At 43.3% G+C, this 19,651-nt stretch overlaps 1 protein-coding gene across 1 annotated transcript in view; it reads right to left on the bottom strand.

The window, feature by feature from the left end:
* Nucleotides 1-17,425, bottom strand: part of PTPRN2 (protein tyrosine phosphatase receptor type N2) — a 1,402,724-nt gene extending 1,385,299 nt beyond the window's left edge. Inside the window, exon 1 of the mRNA XM_073677683.1 lies at nucleotides 17,114-17,425. Within this exon, the coding sequence (XP_073533784.1) occupies nucleotides 17,114-17,198 (85 nt within the window). The 5' untranslated portion in view covers nucleotides 17,199-17,425. The remainder of the gene's footprint in view (nucleotides 1-17,113) is intronic.
* Nucleotides 17,426-19,651: the final 2,226 nt, after the last annotated feature.

Raw genomic sequence — 19,651 nt, 5'->3', positions numbered from 1 at the left:
TGTTAATTCATAGTTTTGATGCCTTCAGTGTGAATGTACAATTTTCATAGTCATGAAAATACAGAAAAAATCTTATCTATCTATCTATCTATCTATCTATCTATCTATCTATATATATATATATATATATATATATATATACACATATACATACATATATATAGACATATATAAGAAGCAAAAATTGGAATACTCAGGGGAACAATGGGAATAAAATAACTTCAGAAACGGGCCACTTTTATATTCCCATCTTCTATATTTATGGTGTAATAAAAGCGATTCCCGCCAATGGGACATTCATTGGTGGTCAGAGTTCATTTCTATTGGAATTTCGACCGCTTCTCCCTTGACAGCAGCGCGCGCTGGGGCCCAATTCCCAGTATGCATGTCCCATCTACTTTCCATTTTGGAATATCCTGAGGGATACGCTGTAAGTGTATAAGATGGCAATACCATGTAAGGAAGGATATATCGTTTAGTTATTTTTGTCATTTAGTTATGTTTCCCTTTTTAGATGTGAAAGTGGAGCATTGAGACGCTAAATGTTAGTTTATAGGAAAAATATGAATTTCCATTACTATAATGGAATACATTTATTAATGTATTTGTGACCTTTCTCTGGCATAAAAGCATGGGGGAAAAAATAGACTCACTTTTAATTTTTGAAACCCCTGTACTACTTTTTTCCTGACACCCCTATTTTCATCACTCAAAGGACAAGCTCACACGTTAGTGGTGCCGTCTTGGCTTCCGTATGAAGCTCAGAAAACCCCGTTGGGGCCATTGACCTTAATAAGATAGACGGAGTCACTTTGTACTCTGTCCGGTCTCCATTTCGGCCGTGTCCGCCTTGTAGAAGTGAACACTAAAACGGGGTCTACTGCTTCAGGCAGAAGCCCCAACGGAGCCACCGACATGTGGCAAATACGCAAATATGAACATAGCCTCAGTCAGACATAACAAAGTACATGTTGTACATAATACCAAACCTGTTGCTTTGGAAAGAATCCAAAACTGTCCTGGATTTATGGAAAAAAAATCAGTTTTGTCAAAATGTATCTGCAAATGATGTAAGACGCGTATCGCCAAAGAGAAAAATAAAGCCGTCACGACTTCTAACCAGTTTACATAATAGGCAATTACCTTCCTCCCTCTCCCACCTGCTCAGGGTTTCCGGCTTCATTTAATTAGCTCGAGACAGACAAAGCGTCTTTCAACATTTCCATAGGGACAGCAGCTGACCACACCGAGAACACAAGGCGAATTCACTAATTATTACATCCAAGGCCGGGATCCAAACTCAGAACCAGAATAGATTTTTCTTTTATACTTTTCCTGCTTTTTCCTCAAAAAAATGGTCATGGGGCTGCTCAAAAGTTCAGACCAGTGCTGCCTCAGCGAGATCTCCGAGTCTGTAATAACGCGATATGTTAGGCAGCTGTTTTCACCTTTGCCTATCCCATCCTTGATCCTAACCTGTTCAGAGCATAAACTTACTAAAAGAGTAATGGAGGCCACATGGAGAGCCGAGCGTTACTGATCTATTAATGTCGAAGGTGCTGAATAGTGGTCTCGGTTACCATGGTGTAGACGCAGGGGGCTTAGCCTGGAAGCATGAATGCCACTCACCGGGAATGTTGGTGACTCAGAAGATAACTGGAGCACCATAAGGCACTGGCTGAAAGGGGTGATGTAGGTACTTGGAAACCTTGACACCGGGAATAATGACCAGGTCCTATGTTCTTGGTGCCAGGTTCCCTGAGTTTGCAGTGTTGGTCTCGGTGTGGTGCAGCACACACAACTTCTTGCATCATAACATATATTTCGTCCCCCCAGACTGAACAGAATTTACTTTAGAATTAATTTCTAAGCAGTATTTTAAGGTATAAGTCTTGCCATAAGTAACCAATTAAATTCCACCTTCCATAGTAACCATATCTGTCCTATTAAGCCAAATACACATTTTAGAATAGTAGCTAGGGCAGCAGAATAGGGGAAAAAGTTAGAAATTCTTGTAAAAGTTGGGAGAAGAAGAAGAAAGAAGAAGAAGAAAGAAAAAAAAGATCTTTGTCATGTTATGAAGTGCCTACTTAGAGGGGTTGTCGGGTATTTGGTCATTATACCAAAATATCCCAAAAATGTACAAAGTGACTTTATAAAGTTAGAATTAAAATTTTCCTGCGGAGACATGCAGCAGCTCGGCACTGGCACCAGACAGGTCTGCGTATTCAGTAAGAGTCAGTGATATTGCACCAGGCGGCCAAGTCATCCAACACTGTCAAGTAAAATTATGCCATCACGGATACAATGTGTCACTGAGGCCAGGGGGCTGCCGTGCAGGACCAGATTACATTCTCTAATATACAGTACAGACCAAAAGTTTGGACACACCTTCTCATTTAAAGATTTTTCTGTATTTTCATGACTATGAAAATTGTACATTCACACTGAAGGCATCAAAACTATGAATTAATGAACACGTGGAATTATATACTTAACAAAAAAAGTGTGAAACAACTGAAAATATGTCTTATATTCTAGGTTCTTCAAAGTAGCCACCTTTTGCTTTGATGACTGCTTAGCACACTCTTGGCATTTTCTTGATGAGCTTCAAGAAGTAGTCACCGGAAATGGTTTTCACTTCACAGGTGTGCCCTGTCAGGTTTAATAAGTGGGATTTCTTGCCTTATAAATGGGGTTGGGACCATCAGTTGTGTTGTGCAGAAGTCTGGTGGATACACAGCTGATAGTCCTACTGAATAGACTGTTAGAATTTGTATTATGGCAAGAAAAAAGCAGCTAAGTAAAGAAAAACGAGTGGCCATCATTACTTTAAGAAATGAAGGTCAGTCAGTCCGAAAAATTGGGAAAACTTTGAAAGTGTCCCCAAGTGCAGTTGCAAAAACCATCAAGCGTTACAAAAAAACTGGCTCACATGAGGACCGCCCCAGGAAAGGAAGACCAAGAGTCACCTCTGCTTCTGAGGATAAGTTTATCCGAGTCACCAGCCTCAGAAATCGCAGGTTAACAGCAGCTCAGGTTAGAGACCAGGTCAATGCCACACAGAGTTCTAGCAGCAGACACATCTCTTCAACAACTGTTAAGAGGAGACTTTGTGCAGCAGGCCTTCATGGTAAAATAGCTGCTAGGAAACCACTGCTAAGGACAGGCAACAAGCAGAAGAGACTTGTTTGAGCTAAAGAACACAAGGAATGGACATTAGACCAGTCAAAATCTGTGCTTTGGTCTGATGAGTCCAAATTTGAGATCTTTGGTTCCAACCACCGTGTCTTTGTGCGACGCAGAAAAGGTGAACGGATGGACTCTACGTGCCTGGTTCCCACTGTGAAGCATGGATGAGGAGGTGTGATGGTGTGGGGGTGCTTTGCCGGTGACACTGTTGGGGATTTATTCAACATTGAAGGCATACTGGACCAGCATGGCTACCACAGCATCTTGCAGCGGCATGCTATTCCATCCTGTTTGCGTTTAGTTGGACCATCATTTATTTTTCAACAGGACAATGACCCCAAACACACCTCCAGGCTGTGTAAGGGTTATTTGACCAAGAAGGAGAGTGATGGGGGGCTACGCCAGATGACCTGGCCTCCACAGTCACCAGACTTGAACCCAATCGAGATGGTTTGGGGTGAGCTGGACCCCAGAGTGAAGGCAAAAGGGCCAACAAGTGCTAAGCATCTCTGGGAACTCCTTCAAGATTGTTGAAAGACCATTTCCGGTGACTACCTCTTGAAGCTCATCAAGAGAATGCCAAGAGTGTGCAAAGCAGTCATCAAAGCAAAAGGTGGCTACTTTGAAGAACCTAGAACATAAGACATATTTTCAGTTGTTTCACACTTTTTTGTTAAGTATATAATTCCACATGTGTTAATTCATAGTTTTGATGCCTTCAGTGTGAATGTATAATTTTCATAGTCATAAAAATACAGAAAAATCTTTAAATGAGGTGTGTCCAAACCTTTGGTCTGTACTGTATATGTTGCTTTGTCTCCAGCTCTCTGCGGAGCACGTTATGAGGTTATTTAGCCGTAAAAAATTGTGCCCAGTATTTCATAGAAAATAAAACACAAGGTATAATGTTTGTGATAGGAAACATAAGACACCGTCCTCAACGTGGGAACACTATATGACACACAGATACTAACCACATGACCCAAAAAGATAACCCAGTCGGTGAAATATAATCCAATTATTATCCTGACATCGAGAAACGCCTTACCGCGGCTGTCAGGTACACATGAATTGGCCAATTTATGCGCTAAGATTTCTCATTTATTTACAGCAGTAATGCTATTCATTTTCCATATTTCATATTTACATGTGCTAAAAAACTTTTTTCAAAAAAATTTTTCAAAAAATTTTTCATTTATTTCTATTTTTTACAGCAGTTATGCTATTCATATCTCATATTTCATATCTATATACTCAGTGTTACAGTGTGCTACTTTATTTGTTCATTATATATGGAGGTAGCTGCTCTTAGTAAGCACCTGTTCACACCTATTTCTTATAGTGGAAGTGCCGTCATTTTCTTTGTTACTAGATTTAGCGTTGACTGAGCGCTCCACCCCCACCCCCATGCCGCAGGTGGTTTTAAATGCATCAGGATCTGTCTTTCCCACACATAAGCAGACGGAGGTCTCTTAGAGAGGTATTCACATTGATAGGTCCTGACATCGAGAAACGCCTTACCGCGGCTGTCAGGTACACATGAATTGGCCAATTTATGCGCTAAGATTTCTCATTTATTTACAGCAGTAATGCTATTCATTTTCCATATTTCATATTTACATGCGCTAAAAAACTTTTTTCAAAAAAATTTTTCAAAAAATTTTTCATTTATTTCTATTTTTTACAGCAGTTATGCTATTCATATCTCATATTTCATATCTATATACTCAGTGTTACAGTGTGCTACTTTATTTGTTCATTATACATTGGGTATGACACAGAAGGGACAGGCTTGGCTAGTGAAATGAGCACTAAGCCAGTCCCCTTCACACTCAGCTCCACTCATGTGCTAACTTAGAAAATGCTTCTCTAGGTCCAACTCAACTTTGACTTGATAGGATCCAGGAAAGGAGCTTGTAACAAAATATCGAGGCACTCCCAGATATAAAATATATTAGAAAGCTGAATGACTTAATTCATTACAATTTGTTTCAGCTGAACAACCTCTTTAATATCCACTTAGTAATTAATTATACATGGTCAGGGTGGTTCATTGCATCACCCTACATACTGTGGCTGGGGTAAATATTGCAGGGGGTCGATAAGCTAAGTAAGAAAAAAAATGTAATATTTGCTTAAAGTTTATTTTTTAAGAAACAATTGAGAAAAATAGTATTTCTACTTAAAGGGGTTGTCCACACTTGGGGTTAAAGTCAGCAGTCACTCTATGTGACTGCTGAATTGTGAATCCTCACAGTGTGCACAGTGTGTGCAGTCAGGATTCTCTGGCAAAGGGCACGTCACCGCAAGTATGTGATTTGCATACATGTGTTACATGCCGACTAGACGTACAAGTGAACTGAGTGAGACCAGACATGTCTAGTCGGAATGTGGCCGGGAGCCTGGCGTCGGCACTGGAGAATCATGACAGCGTGCAATTTGCACGTTGTGAGGATTCACAAGTCTGCAGTCACCATAGAGTGACTAGAGATTTGAGCCCCAAACCTGGATAACCCCTTTAATAAGTGCAATAGATGATAAATGATGCCTATGATAATCCATTGGGGGTTAAGGTATATTATGAATAATCTCAAAAACATAAAATGTAAAATACAACAAAACATACAAACAAAACAAAATAAAGCTTCTGAGGTTGCACATAGTAAATAATCATATCACAGGCAAGTAATCCTTTCCTAATTCTGACCGGTAGCCTTAAAACATAAACATGGCTCCTAAATCCTATTTATGGGATACGATTATCCTGGAAATAAGCCCGGATATGTGTGTTGCCATTAGCATCTTTGCTCTGGTGAAGAACAACCAGCACCAAGACTGCACTCTTCTCCTCATAGATAGAATGAGAACCTCAGAGGAAATATTGGTCAGAATCCATAGAAGAACCTTATATAACGACGGGAACAGGAGGAAGAAATTGGCTATTTACTCCATAGGAACATATAGGAAAGAAGCAAGGTACAACCAGAGGCTCCTGTACAATGATGCAGAACCTCTTTACAAGCATGACTGTCAATCAAATTCTTCGACAAAGCAAGCAGAGGTGGACAACAATAGGTTTGCATATTTTTTTCCAGCTACAGTGGGAAAGACAGTGATTTTATCATAAAGGCTACAAAAGAGCGGTGTGGTATTTCTGCAGAAGTTCTCGAGATGCAGATATGCTCCGAAATGCTCGGCTAACTACAGTCAATGGAAGTCGAGAAAAAGCAGCCAGAAGCCTTAATTCATCCCAGCATACCTCACTGTATAGCACTGAAGGGGGTATCCACACAATAATATCCCTTCACGTGTAAATCAGTGGGATTGGGGGCTCTAACCATAACTGATGTCATAAATATAAGTGGATGCCAGGACCCGATCACAGGTCAGGAAGATTTCCGTATCCCATATTGTAACAGAGATGGTTGGATGGATGAATGGATAGATGGATGGATAGATGGATGGATAGATGGTTGGATGGATGGATGGATGGATGGATGGATAGATGGTTGGATGGATGGATAGATGGTTGGATGGATGGATGGATGGATAGATGGTTGGATGGATGGATAGATGGTTGGATGGATGGATAAATGGTTGGATGGATAGATGGATGGTTGGATGGATAGATGGATGGTTGGATGGATAGATGGATGGTAGGATGGATAGATGGTTGGATGGACAAAAATGGAATAAAGCCCCAATATCGTGACCTTTTGACATCTCAGACAAATTGACATATATAGGATACGTACGGGATACAATAATATGCGGTAAGTGCTATAGAATTCTTAGTAAGGGCAAAAGCCACAACCAATGCAACTATGTAACAAGTACAGCAGTGACTACATCACAGGATAAAACTTGTACCACTCTTTGTAAAAAGGCACACAGACCCCGATAAAGTGTTCCAGGAAATGAGATGTTAATAATGTGGCATGTTGATCATAGTTATGTAGAAATTACTAAGGAGCCTTAATTTTCACAGATGTAACATAATATGTAATAGTCTGTTGTGTGACATTTCCAGGAACATGACGCACAGAGGAGAAGTTAGTTATAAAACAATCAAGACATGTGCAGTATGGGGATGTGTGACAGTGTGGGGACATGTGACAGTATGGGGATAAGTGCAGTATGGGGATGTGTGACAGTATGGGGACATGTGACAGTATGGGGACATGTGCAGTATGGGGACATGTGCAGTATGGGGACATGTGACAGTATGGGGACATGTGACAGTATGGGGACATGTGACAGTATGGGGACATGTGCAGTATGGGGACATGTGACAGTATGGGGACATGTGCAGTATGGGGACAAGTGCAGTATGGGGACATGTGCAGTATGGGGATATGTGCAGTATGGGGATATGTGCAGAATAGGGACATGTGTAGCATGAGGACATGTGCAGTATGGGGACATGTGCAGTATGGGGACATGTGCAGTATGGGGATACGTGCAGAATAGGGACATGTGCAGTATGGGAACATGTGCAGTATGGGGATATGTGACAGTATGGGGATATGTGACAGTATGGGGACATGTGCAGTATGGGGATACGTGCAGTATGGGGACATGTGCAGTATGGGGACATGTGCAGTATGGGGATAACTGCAGTATGGGGACATGTGCAGTATGGGGACATGTGCAGTATGGGGACATGTGCAGTATGGGGACAACTGCAGTATGGGGACATGTGCAGTATGGGGACATGTGCAGGATGGGGACACGTGCAGTATGGGGATACGTGCAGTATGGGGACATGTGCAGTATGGGGACATGTGCAGTATGGGGATATGTGCAGTATGGGAATATGAGTAGTATGGGGACATGTGCAGTATGGGGATATGTGTAGTATGAGGACATGTGCAGTATGGGGACATGTGCAGTATGGGGATAACTGCAGTATGGGGACATGTGCAGTATGGGGACATGTGCAGTATTGGGACATGTGCAGTATTGGGACATGCAGTATGGGGACATGTGCAGTATGGAGACATGAGCAGTATGGGGATATGTGCAGTATGGGGACATGTGCTGTATGGGGATATGTGCAGTATTGGGACATGTGCAGTATGGGGACAAGTGCAGTATTGGGACATGTGCAGTATGGGGATATGTGCATTATGGGGACATGTGCAGTATGGGGACGTGTGGCAGTGTGGGGACATGTGGCAGTATGGGGATATGTTCAGTATGGAGACATGTGCAGTATGGGGATATGTGGTAGTATGGGGACATGTGGCAGTACGGGTACATGTGCATTATGGGGACATGTGCATTATGGGGACATGTGCAGTATGGGGATATGTGCAGTATGCGGACATGTGCAGTATGGGGACATGTGCAGTATGGGGACAAGTGCAGTATGGGGACATGTGCAGTATGGGGACATGTGCAGTATGGGGATATGTGCAGTATGGGGACATGTGCAGTATGGAGACATGAGCAGTATGGGGACATGTGCAGTATGGGGACATGTGCAGTATGGGGACATGTGCAGTATGGGGACATGTGCTGTATTGGGACATGTGCAGTATTGGGACATGTGCAGTATGGGGACAAGTGCAGTATGGGGATATGTGCATTATGGGGACATGTGCAGTATGGGGACGTGTGGCAGTGTGGGAACATGTGGCAGTGTGGGGATATGTGCAGTGTGGGGATATGTGCAGTATGGGGACATGTGCAGTATGCGGATATGTGCAGTATGCGGACAAGTGCAGTATGGGGACAAGTGCAGTATGGGGACATGTGCAGTATGGAGACAAGTGCAGTATGCGGACAAGTGCAGTATGGGGACAAGTGCAGTATGGGGACATGTGCAGTATGGGGATATGTGACAGTATGGGGACATGTGCAGTATGCGGACGTGTGGCAGTATGGAGACATGTGGCAGTATGGGGACGTGTGGCAATATAGGGACATGAGCAGTATAGGGACGTGTGGCAATATGGGGATGTGGCAGAATCGGGATATGTCCAGTATGGGAATATGTGCAGTATGGAGACCTGTGGCAGTATGGGGACGTGTGCTGTATGGGGACATGTGAAGTACGGGGACATGTGGCAGTATGGGGACAAGTATAGTATGGGGACATGTGGCTGTATTGGGACGTGTGGCAGTATGGGGTTATGTGCAGTATGGGGCATGTGGCAGTATGGGGACATGTGCAGTATGGGGACATGTGCAGTATGGGGACATGTGCAGTATGGGGACATGTGCAGTATTGGGACATGTGCAGTATGGGGACATGTGCAGTATGGGGACATGTGCAGTATGGGGACGTGTGGCAGTGTGGGGACATGTGGCAGTGTGGGGACATGTTCAGTATGGGGACATGTGCAGTATGGGGACATGTGCAGTATGGGGACATGTGCAGTATGGGGACATGTGCAGTATGCGGACAAGTGCAGTATGGGGACATGTGCAGTATGGGGACATGTGCAGTATGGGGATATGTGACAGTATGGGGACATGTGCAGTATGCGGACATGTGCAGTATGGGGACATGTGCAGTATGCGGACGTGTGGCAGTATGGAGACGTGTGGCAGTATGGGGACGTGTGGCAATATAGGGACATGAGCAGTATAGGGACGTGTGGCAATATGGGGATGTGGCAGAATCGGGATATGTCCAGTATGGGAATATGTGCAGTATGGAGACGTGTGCTGTATGGGGACATGTGAAGTACGGGGACATGTGGCAGTATGGGGACAAGTATAGTATGGGGACATGTGGCTGTATTGGGACGTGTGGCAGTATGGGGTTATGTGCAGTATGGGGCATGTGGCAGTATGGGGACATGTGCAGCATGGGGACGTGGCAGTATGGTAACGGTGGCAGTATGGGGGCAATTGCAGTATGGGGATATGTGCAGTATGGGGACATGTGGCATTGGGGTCATGTGCAGTTTGGGGACATGTGGCAGTATTGGGACGTGTGACAGTATGAGGATATATGCAGCATGGGGATATGTGCAGTATGGGGATGTGGCAGTATGGGGACGTGTGGCAGTATGGGGATATGTGCAGTATGGGGACACGTGACAGTATGGGGATATGTGCAGTATGGGGATATGTACAGTATGGGGACACGTGACAGTATGGGGATATGTGACAGTATGGGGATATGTGACAGTATGGGGACATGTGCAGTATGGGGATACTTTCAGTATGGGGATGTGGCAGTATTGGGATGTGTAGCAGTATGAGGATATATGCAGTATGGGGACATGTGCAGCATGGGTATATGTGCAGTACGGGGATGAGGCAGTGTGGGGACGTGTGGCAGTATGGGGATATGTGCAGTATGGGGACACGTGACAGTATGGGGATATGTGCAGTATGGGGATATGTGACAGTATGGGGACATGTGCAGTATGGGGATACTTTCAGTATGGGGACATGTGGCAGTATGGGGATATGTGCAGTATGGGGATATGTGACAGTATGGGGACATGTGCAGTATGGGGACTTGTGCAGTATTGGGATACTTTCAGTATGGGGATATGTGACAGTATGGGGATATGGGCAGTATGGGGTTATGTGCAGTATGGGGACACGTGACAGTATGGGGACACGTGACAGTATGGGGATATGTGACAGTATGGGGACATGTGCAGTATGGGGACATGTGCAGTATGGGGACATGTGACAGTATGGGAACAAGTGCAGTATGGGGACATATGACAGTATGGGGATATGTGACAGTATGGGGATATCTGAAAGTATGGGGACAAGTGCAGTATGGGGACATGTGCATTATGGGGACATGTGACAGTATGGGGACATGTGCAGTATGGGGACACGTGACAGTATGGGGTTATGTGCAGTATGGGGATATGTGACAGTATGGGGACATGTGCAGTATGGGGATACATTCAGTATGGGGATGTGGCAATATGGGGACGTGTGAAGTCATAGAATCATAGAATGGTAGAGTTGGAAGGGACCTCCTGGGTCATCTGGTCCAACCCCCTGCTCAAAGCAGGATTCACTAGATCATCTCAGACCGATGTCTGTCCAGCCTCTGTTTGAAGACGTCCATTGAAGGGGAACTCACCACCTCTCGTGGCAGCCTGTTCCACTCATTAATCACCCTAACTGTCAAAAAGTTTTTTCTAATATCTAATCTGTGTCTCCTCCCATTTAGTTTCATCCCATTGCTTCTAGTCTTTCCTTGTGCAAATGAGAATAAAGATGATCCTTCTACAATGTGACAGCCCTTGACATATTTGTAGACAGCTATTAAGTCTCCTCTCAGTCTTCTTTTTTGCAAGCTAAACATTCCCAAATCCTGCAACCGTTCCTCATAGGACATGGTTTGCAGACCAGTCACCATTCTGGTCGCTCTTCTCTGAACTTGCTCCAGTTTGTCTATGTCTTTTTTAAAATGTGGTGCCCAAAACTGTACACAGTATTCCAGATGAGGTCTGACCAAAGAGGAGTAAAGACCGATAATGACTTCACGTGATCTAGACTGTATGCTTCTGTTAATACATCCCAGAATTGTATTTGCCTTTTTTGCTGCTGCATCACACTGTTGACTCATGTTCAGTCTATGATCTATTAGTATACCTAAGTCTTTTTCACATGTACTGTTGCTTAGCTCTATTCCTCCCATTCTGTATATGCTTTTTTCATTTTTATTGCCCAGATGTAGTACTTTGCATTTTTCCCTGTTAAAAACCATTCTGTTGGTTGCTGCCCACTGCTCCAGTTTATTTAGGTCTTTTTGAATCCTCTCTCTCTCTTCTCTAGTATTAGCTATCCCTCCTAGCTTTGTGTCATCAGCAAATTTAATCAGTTTACCCTCAATTCCTTCATCTAAATCATTGATAAAGATGTTGAACAATACAGGTCCCAGGACGGAGCCCTGTGGTACCCCACTTGAGACATTCATCCAGCTGGATGTGAAGCCATTTACAACCACCCTTTGAGTCCGATCACTAAGCCAGTTATGAATCCACCTAACAGTTGCCTGGTCCATTGCATACTTGGTCATTTTTTCAATAAGGATGGTGTGAGATACTTTGTCAAATGCTTTGCTGAAGTCAAGATATACTATATCTACAGCATTTCCCTGATCCACCCAGTCAGTGATTCTGTCATAGAAGGAAATTAAGTTAGTCTGACATGACTTGTTAGTTACAAACCCATGCTGACTCTGGTTAATCACTTCATTCTTATCCATGTACTTACATACATGTTGTTTAATAATTTGTTCAATGATCTTTCCTGGTATAGAAGTCAGACTCACCGGCCTATAGTTCCCTGGGTCCACCTTCTTCCCCTTTTTGAAGATAGGAACAACATTTGCTCTTCTCCAGTCTTCTGGGACTTCTCCTGTTCTCCAAGAATTTTCAAAGATTATGGAGAGTGGTTCTAAAATTTCTTCTACGATCTCCTTCAGTACTCTGGGGTGTAATTCATCTGGACCTGGAGACTTGAACTCATTCATGTTAGCTAAATATTCCCTCACAATCTTTCTGTTTACAGATAACTTGGATTCCTCTATTCCTTTAAAAGGACAGTGAAGATCAGTTGATGTTACATTTTCTTTCTGAGAGAAAACAGATGCAAAATAGGAATTAAAAAGTTCGGCCTTCTCAACATCCTCTCTTACCATTTCTCCATTTTCATCCTGTAAAAATCCTATAGCATCTTTGACTTTTCTTTTACTTTTGACATACCCCCAAAATCCTTTTATATTGCTTTTGACATCTCTTGCAAGCCTTAATTCATTGTCAGCTTTAGCTAACCTGATACGTGCCCTACAGGATCTGCAGACTGCATTATAATCTTCTTTAGATATGCCTCCCTCTTTCCATTTAATAAACATTTCTTTCTTTCTTTTTAGCATGTGTTTAAGTTCTGTGTTCATCCATCCTGGTTTCCTTAAATGCTTCCCATTCTTCCTACTTTTCGGGATTGTTAACGATTGTGCTTTGAGAATCTCATTTTTAAAAATTTCCCATCCTTCCTGGACATTTTTGTCCTTAAGGACATCCAGCCATTGGATCCCTCCTATTCTCTTTCTGAGTCTCTTAAAATCTGCCTTTCTAAAATCTAACCTTGAAGTTTGAGTCTTCACATGTCTTCCTCCTCTAGTTATCCAAAATTCTATAATAGCATGATCGCTGCCTCCTAGGGTCCCAGCCACCTTTACCTCCTCAACCATTTCCTCCCTGTTTATAAGGATTAGATCCAAAGTAGCAGATCCCCTTGTTTTCTCCCCTACCTTTTGGAAGATAAAGTTGTCAGCAAGAGAGGATATGAATTTGCTTGACCTGTTAGTTTTACTTGAGAGAGATTCCCAACAAATGTCTGGATAGTTGAAATCTCCCATGACCACTACGTCATATTTTTTGGAGAACTTGGTCATTTGATACATAAAGAGTTCATCCATATCTTCAGCTTGCCCAGGTGGCCTGTAGTAAATGCCTACAATGGTGTCCTTTCCGTTGTTCTCTCCTTGTATTCTTACCCTAACAGTTTCCACAGAACTCCCAGTCTCTGAAGCTTCAATCTCTGTGCAGATATACGCTTTTCTAACATACAATGCAACACCTCCTCCTCGTTTATCAAGTCTGTTTCTTGCAAATAAGTTGTATCCTTTTAGCCTTTTATTCCAATCATGTGTATCGTCCCACCAAGTTTCAGTGATTCCAATGACATCATATTCCTTTTCCTGCATTAGTAGTTCCAATTCTCCTTGTTTGTTGCCCATGCTTTGTGCATTTGTATAAAAACATTTTAGTTTGTGATTGGTTTCTCTTCCTCCCATATTTTTATTATTTAAATTGTTTTGTCTTTGTTCTTCTTTTCCACTTCCAGTAGCAGAGATCTCAATAGTATTTGTCAGCTGTATGGCTTTTTCTGGCCTTTTGCTTCCCTTCCCACATTGTTCTAGTTTAAAGCTCTTCTGATGAGTGTAGCAAGGCGACTTCCAAATACATGTTTTCCAGTCTTCGTAAGGTGCACCCCATCTCTAGCAAGTAGTCCATCGTATAGGTAATTCATTCCGTGATCCAGAAATCCAAATCCTTGTTGACGGCACCATCGACGTAGCCAGTTGTTCACCTGTAGAATCTTATTCCACCTCATTGTTCCATGGCCATCCACTGGGAGGATGGATGAGAAGACCACCTGCGCTCCCAATTCTTTCACTTTCTTGCCTAAGTCTTCAAAGTCACTGCAGATGGTTTCCAGGTCCTTTCTTGCGGTGTCATTTGTCCCCACATGTATTAGCAGGAATGGGTAGTGATCTGTAGGTCTGAAGAGTCTTGATATCCTGTCAGACACATCTTTAATTTTTGCTCCTGGAAGACAGCACATTTCTCTTGAGGTTATGTCTGGTCTGCAGATAGCGGCCTCTGTTCCTCTTAACAGGGAATCTCCCATGACCACCACTCTCCGTTTTTTCTTCACAACATTCTTCTTTCTCCATCCAGGAGGATTCTGAGGGCTTACAAGGTTATTCATTGCTGGCAAAGTCTTATTTTGCTGTATTTCTTCATGGTTCTCCTGTGTGAGAGCCTGGTACTGGTTCCTGAGCAGTATGGGTGCTGACTGCCTCTCGATCCTCCTGCTTCTGTGGGTCACATGCTTCCATTCCTCTGTTTCGTCAGGTGCAGTTCGAATTTCTTCTCTTTCTGAATCATGAAGAGATAATTCTGCTCTGTCTAAGAACTCTTCACCTTCCTTAATGATTTTCAAGGTAGTTAACCTCTCTTCTAGATTTCGCAACTTTTCCTCCAACAGGGACACAAGCTTGCATTTCTGGCATGTGAAGTTTGGCTTTTCCACTGGCAAGTCTGTGAACATGTAGCAGGATATGCAGCTCACCAAATGGCTCCTGGACTCTTCCATGTTCTTATTGTTAATGTTCTGAAAACAGTGAAAAAAGCTTAAAAAAAAGCTTCAAAATACCGATGTCCTCTTTTCAGCTCCAACAGCCAAAATCCAGTGTTCTTTGAGCTCGCGGAGACTCTTCACTTACCCCAAAATGCAGTGGGAATATGCAAATTATCTCCTCAGGACTCCTCCCCTGGTTTACCGATGTCCTCTTTTCAGCTCCAACAGCCAAAATCCAGTGTTCTTTGAGCTCGCGGAGACTCTTCACTTACCCCAAAATGCAGTGGGAATATGCAAATTATCTCCTCAGGACTCCTCCCCTGTGACAGTATGGGGATATGTGAAAGTATGGGGACAAGTGCAGTATGGGAACATGTGACAGTATAGGGATATGTGCAGTATGGGGATATGTGACAGTATGGGGATATGTGACAGTATGGGGACACGTGCAGTACGGGGATGTGGCAGTATGGGGACATGTGCAGTATGGGGACACGTGACTGTATGGGGATATGTGACTGTATGGGGATATGTGACAGTATGGGGATGTGTGACAGTATGGGAATATGTGACAGTATGGGAATATGTGACAGTATGGGGATATATGACAGTATGGGGACATGTGACAGTGTGGGGCTATGTGACAGTGTGGGGCTATGTGACAGTGTGGGGCTATGTGACAGTATGGGGACATGTGACAGTATGGGGACATGTGACAGTATGGGGCTATGTATGTGACAGTATGGGGACATGTGATAGTATGGGGCTATGTGACAGTATGGGGACATGTTACAGTATGGGGATATGTGACAGTGTGGGGCTATGTGACAGTATGGGGCTATGTGCAGTATGGGGCTATGTGACAGTATGGGGACATGTGACAGTATGGGGATATGTGACAGTATGGGGATATGTGCAGTATGGGGATATGTGACAGTATGGGGATGTGTGCAGTATGGGGACATGTGACAGTATGGGGATATGTGACAGTATGGGGCTATGTGACAGTGTGGGGCTATGTGACAGTATGGGGCTATGTGACAGTATGGGGCTATGTGACAGTATGGGGACATGTGCAGTATGGGGATATGTGACAGTATGGGGACATGTGACAGTATGGGGACATGTGACAGTATGGGGATATGTGACAGTATGGGGATATGGACAGTATGGGGATATGTGACAGTATGGGGATGTGTGCAGTATGGGGACATGTGACAGTATGGGGCTATGTGACAGTATGGGGCTATGTGACAGTGTGGGGCTATGTGACAGTATGGGGCTATGTGACAGTATGGGGACATGTGCAGTATGGGGATATCTGAAAGTATGGGGACAAGTGCAGTATGGGGACATGTGACAGTATGGGGACATGTGCAGTATGGGGACACGTGACACTATGGGGATATGTGCAGTATGGGGATATGTGACAGTATGGGGACATGTGCAGTATGGGGATACATTCAGTATGGGGATGTGGCAGTATGGGGACGTGTGAAGTATGGGGACATGTGACAGTATGGGGACATGTGACAGTATGGGGATATGTGACAGTATGGGGACATGTGCAGTATGGGGATATGTGACAGTATGGGGACATGTGCAGTATGGGGACACGTGACAGTATGGGGCTATGTGACAGTATGGGGCTATGTTACAGTATGGGGCTATGTGACAGTATGGGGCTATGTGACAGTATGGGGCTATGTGACAGTATGGGGATATGTGACAGTATGGGGACATGTGTCCCTGCATCGGTACATGAAATGGGCACCTCTTATTCACAATGAACTCAATGGTAGTAGATGGGCACATGTGTATGTGAGTGTGTATATGTGTATATGTAATTGTGTGTGTGTATGTATATGGTATGTACATGTGGCTCAACCGGTAACCCCTCAATGTCAGCACCCTCCCCCATCCTTCGTGCCCCCACAACCTCCAGGACCTCCTCCTTCGCTCTGGCTCCAGTCTGGACGGTGGTGGGTGCCAGTGTCGATGCCCTGCAGCCCCCCACAGCCAGGCCCCCCATGCAGCGAGCAGAGCACTGGGCACTCACCGAATCTGGTGTCAGCACTTGCAGGCTGGAGGGGAAGAGCCACCGAGAGGAGGAGGAGGAGAGCGGCGTGCAGGGAGCCCATCATGCCGAGTAATAATAATCCATCAGTCTGGTAACATCAGCGGCATGGGGGCAGCAGGACGGAGAGCTCAGTGCACGGGAGGATCAGCTCCAACACCCTGGACAGCGACCTGCACCGGCCCGCCCACCACAAGACACATCCCCCGGCGGCTCACATGACCGGAGCCCGGCCTCTGGAGGAGATGAATGGCTGCCGCCTGCCCGCGCTGCTGCCAGTGAATGGAGGCTGCGGATTGTGCGGGGGTCTGTTCATGGAGGGTCTCCTCCTCCGGCGGCGGCTGTACAAGTCATGTGTGTACATTGTGTGTATATATATATATATATATATATATATATATATATATATATATATATATATATATATATATAGTGTGTGAGTGCCTGCAATCTATGTGCATTGTATATAGTGTGTGTCTATCAATCTATATATATGTATATGGCTGTGCATATACAGAGGGATGTGTCTGTGCATTGTATATAGTGTGTATATATATAGTGTGTACCATATGTACAGTGTATATAAAGTGTGTACATTGTATCTAGTGAATGTATCTATGGCGTGTTAGTGTATATGTAATCTGTGTGAATAGTATATAGTGTATGTATAGATAAGTGCATATACAGAGAGATGTGTATGCATTGTATAGTGTATGTGTATAATGTGTATGTACATTGTATATAGTGTATGTATATATAGTGTGTCAGTGTATATGTAATCTGTGTACATTGTATATAGTGTGTAAGTGTATATGTAATCTGTGTACATTGTATATAGTGTGTAAGTGTGTATATATAGTGTGTCAATGTATATGTAATCTGTGCGCATTGTATATAGTGTATATATGTACATATACAGAGAGATGTGGGTGTGCATTGTATTTAGTGTATGTATATAAAGTGTGTACCATATATGCAGTGTATATAATTTGTGTGTACATTGTATATAGTGTATGTATATACATAGTGTGTTAATGCATATGTAATCTGTGTACGTTTCGTCAGTCCTTCATCAGAAGGGGTGTGTGATGAAGGACTGACGAAGCCAATCTAATGCCATCCCATGCCGCCTGATATGATATTGTATCATAACTATTTGATCAGCTGTATATATATATACATGTTTTTTGCACTATTATTTTTGTAATTGAGCTGTAACCCGGTCCCTGATGAGTTGTCTTTTTATCCTTTCATGACTTCGATTCCCTGCATTGTTTTTATGTATGTACAAATGATTATCACAATATTATTTTATGAAGTGTTCTAATTTTTGTATCGTTTTTTGCTTAATTGTCAACCCTGTTTACCTTAAGGTGCATTTTGGTTTATGATTGTATATAGAGCTGGATATTAAAGATGTGTGTATGGTATACAGTATGGTGTATTTATTAGTGTACAGGTGCATCGCACTAAATTAGAATATCATCAAAAAGTTAATTTATTTCAGTTCTTCAATACAAAAAGTGAAACTCTTATATTATATAGAGTCATTACAGAATGATCTATTTCAAGTGTTTATTTCTGTTAATGTTGATGATTATGGCTTACAGCCAATGAAAACACAAAAGTCATTATCTCAGTAAATTAGAATACTTTATAACAACAGCTTGAAAAATGTTTTTAAAATCCGACATGTCGGCCTACTGAAATGTATGTTCAGTAAATGCACTCAATACTTGGTCGGGGCTCCTTTTGCATCAATTACTGCATCAATGCGGCGTGGTATGGAGGCGATCAGCCTGTGGCACTGCTGAGGTGTTATGGAAGCCAAGGTTGCTTTGATAGCAGCCTTCAGCTCGTCTGCATTGTTGGGTCTGGTGTCTCTCATCTTCCTCTTGACAATACCCCATAGAATCTCTATGGGGTTAAGGTCAGGCGAGTTTGCTAGCCAATCAAGCACAGTGATACTGTTGTTTCTAAACCAGGTATTGGTACTTTTGGCAGTGTGGACAGGTGCCAAATTCTGCTGGAGAAACAAATTTCCATCTCCAAAAAGCTTGTCGGCAGAGGGAAGTATATAAAGCTTTACATCTAGGGTGTAAAGTGCATTTTATACGACTATAAAGTGTATGTGAGTGCATGACAATATTAGACTATATATTATATGTTTAACTAAATATATAGAATGTGTGGTAAGACAACTCGCTCGGCCGCCTCCAGAAGTAGGCTCAGGAACCGGGTTTTCTCTGCAGGCTTTATTATATGGCATAAAGCCCTGCAACTCCAGCAAAGGTAAACACGGCCTTACTGGCCAAACGACAAAACAAAAGATAAACTGTAGCACAGTCCATATGTATGTGGAATTCACCCACACAGGGTGTAGTCTCCAGCCTTCAAGTCCGTCCTGAGGTGAAGCTTTCACAGTCTGGAGACCTTGCCTCTCCAGACCACAACACAGGAAAAAAAACAGGGCTGAACATTTAAACCATGCTCAGCCACCCCCTGAGGGGAGGTATGGTT

Source organism: Phyllobates terribilis, unplaced genomic scaffold (assembly GCF_046119375.1).
Source record: "Phyllobates terribilis strain yellow unplaced genomic scaffold, ASM4611937v1 Scaffold_4__5_contigs__length_816908805, whole genome shotgun sequence".
Lineage (NCBI taxonomy): Eukaryota > Metazoa > Chordata > Amphibia > Anura > Dendrobatidae > Phyllobates > Phyllobates terribilis.
Note: the sequence above shows the minus strand (reverse complement) of the source record. Positions and strands in the feature narration are given on the sequence as shown.